General features: G+C 66.5%; 1 protein-coding gene across 1 annotated transcript in view; it reads right to left on the reverse strand.

Moving 5' to 3' along the window:
- The window catches only part of CELSR3 (cadherin EGF LAG seven-pass G-type receptor 3), a gene marked incomplete at its 5' end in the record, with an annotated part of 49,680 nt that overhangs the window by 10,002 nt on the left and 37,180 nt on the right, over positions 1 to 2,498 (reverse strand). Inside the window, one exon of the mRNA XM_019473433.1 lies at positions 76 to 233. Coding sequence (XP_019328978.1) covers positions 76 to 233 — 158 coding nt within the window. The remainder of the gene's footprint in view (positions 1 to 75; positions 234 to 2,498) is intronic.

Below are 2,498 nucleotides of genomic sequence, written 5' to 3' on the forward strand. Positions count from 1 at the left end.
CCCCATGGCAGTGGGGCTGGGGCGCACGGTGCCCGGCAGGGTCCAGGCACACCCCTCCGGCCGGCATGGTCCTACCTGGTCTTGCGGAGACAGCCACGCAGTGAGGGCTTGGCAGGAGGTTTCCGCTGCGCCACCTCCTCCAGGTCGGCCTCACTCAGCACCTTGTGGGGCACCCGGTGGCTCAGCACCATCTCCGCCGCCATGGCCGCCCAGCCCTCCCGTGTGCCAGCCCACTGTGGGGAGACAAGGGACAGCTCAGCCACATCCCCAAGGCCAGGGGCATCTAGCACCCTACCCACCCTGCAGTCCCTCCTGCAGCCCCACTCGCCCCACAGAGCCATCTCATCCTGGCCAGGTGTGCAGGATTGGCCCTGAGGCCAGGGGTGAGCCGAGTTTTGGGAGTCCTGCAGCAGCAGCTCGCACCGGAGAGCGGCAGGCAGCTGGCTTGTGGGCAGGGAGGGAGCCAAGGCCTCGGCAATCAGCACTGCCTGCTCCTGCCCCACGCCAGCCCCATCTGCCCTGCCGGGGTGCACGGGTGGAGGCTGCTGGCAGAGCTGCCTCCGGGGGGCTCCCCCTCCACCTGCCCACACAGAATACCCCTCGGTGCCAACCACCCTTCTCCTCCACATACCACGGCACAAGCCAGGGCAGCGGGCTACCACAGCCACCGAGCAAAGCCCCAGCCACCCCACAGCCCCGTCCGTAGACTTTGTCCCTTTACACATGAGGGGAGCAGGAATGTCAACTCCCGGTGAGCGTCACAGGCTCGCCATCTCTCTACCGGCGCCCTCCCCAGCCCCCTGCGCTGCAGAGCGGGCTGAGCCCACGGGCAGGGAGGAGCAGGGCTGGGACAGTGGGACTGAGGTGTCTCCACATGGATCTGCAGCCTGACCTTGCTCAGGGCTCAAGCTGAGAGGTGCCATCATCCCACCAGGCTCACCGAGCTGGTGGCCCCAGCCGGTCCTGAGATGCTCACCCACTTGCGACCAGATCCATGAGCCGCTCATGGAGTGCCCAAGGCTGTGCCAGCCCGAGTCCCTGCTTTCCCCACAGCCCTCCTACCTGCTGTGCTCAAGCTGGTCAGGTGCCGCCAGCCGGATGCACGCTCTGCTCCCTTTTATTAATACCTGCCTGTGATCTTTGAGACACCGCTCCCTGCCTCCTGCCCTCCCTCCTGCCCTGCCGAGAAGCTGCCTGCTTCCCAGTCCCGCTGCTGTGTGGCACCCGCCACGCTCCTCCAGTTCCCTGTTGTGCTGGGTGCCCTGGCTGTGGAAGGCCCAGGGCTGTCACTGCTGTCCCCAGGGCCATGCCATCCTGGGGACTGTCCTGGCCAGCCTCAGCCGCTGGCCCACAGCTGTGCCCGGGGTGCCGCCGTGCCCCAGCGCCCGTGCCAGGTGCAGGGCAGGGGTCTTCTTGCCACTGGGCACATCCTGGTGCCAACCTCCTGCCAAGGGCTGCCAGTGCTCACCTCCCCGGGGCACTGCTCGGGGTCCCACCATCACCCTCCTGTGCCCCCAGGGCTCCCACAGGTGTCCCCCTCACTGCCCCATGTCCCGGAGAAGGAGTCGTGCCTGGGGCAAGGAGGGTTACCCACAGCCTCCAGCCGTGGCATCTGAGGTATTTTCCACGGGCTCAGGCCCCTGCTTACTTGCTGGAAATGGGTGTGCTGTGCCCTGTGGACTGCCCCCCTCTACCCCAGCGCACAGACCCAGCCATTATCTTGTTCCAAAGGTCCCCAGCAGGTACCAGAGCTCTGCTGAACCCATCACAACTTCCTGGGCTCCGCCACAGCCTGGTACTGCTAGTGGTTTTGGAGCATTTCTGAGTCATGCTTGGCCCAGGCCTGCAGGGACACAGCAGTGGAAATGCAGGCACCCATGGGCTGGGCTGACTGGCGCCAGGGTGCAGGGTGAAGCCGGTGGGCAGGGCAAGGCAGGGCAGGCGCCTTGCAGTCCCAGGTGCCCTGGGTGGTGGGATGGGGCTGATGTGTGGCACGAGTGGTGACACCCAGGACTGTGCTCTCTGGGGTTAGAGAGACTCATTCCCGCCCCGGCTGGCTGGGTCGGGGGCAGCCTGTGGCCACCCTGGCTCTCCCCATGGTTGGCATGACCCAGGTCCTGCAGCAGCCACACACGGACTCCTCAGCTGCCTTTCAGCAGTGGGGCTGAGCCTGCTCCCCTCAGCTGCATCCCTGGTCCCGCGCTGTCCCACCCCCATGCCCGTCAGTTCCACCATGGCCAGGTAGTGGCACGCCAATGCCGGCACAGGCGTCCGCACGCAGCCGCTGCTTCCCCATCATTTATCCACTCACCTGACACCAAAGTGGAGGCTGTCACAGGGCTCCTGCTCAGTAGCAACTGATAGCACCAGGTGCCAATTTACTGCCTCCTTATCGCTGCTCCCGGCCCCCACCCTGCGCCACTGCTTTCTGTGCCCCAGCCTCCAGCCCCCCACCCGCGCCCCGGGCCAGCTGCTCTGCCCATGGCTCCCCCCCAGCT

This window comes from Aptenodytes forsteri, unplaced genomic scaffold (genome assembly GCF_000699145.1).
Source record: "Aptenodytes forsteri isolate BGI_AS27 unplaced genomic scaffold, ASM69914v1 Scaffold53, whole genome shotgun sequence".
Taxonomy (NCBI): domain Eukaryota; kingdom Metazoa; phylum Chordata; class Aves; order Sphenisciformes; family Spheniscidae; genus Aptenodytes; species Aptenodytes forsteri.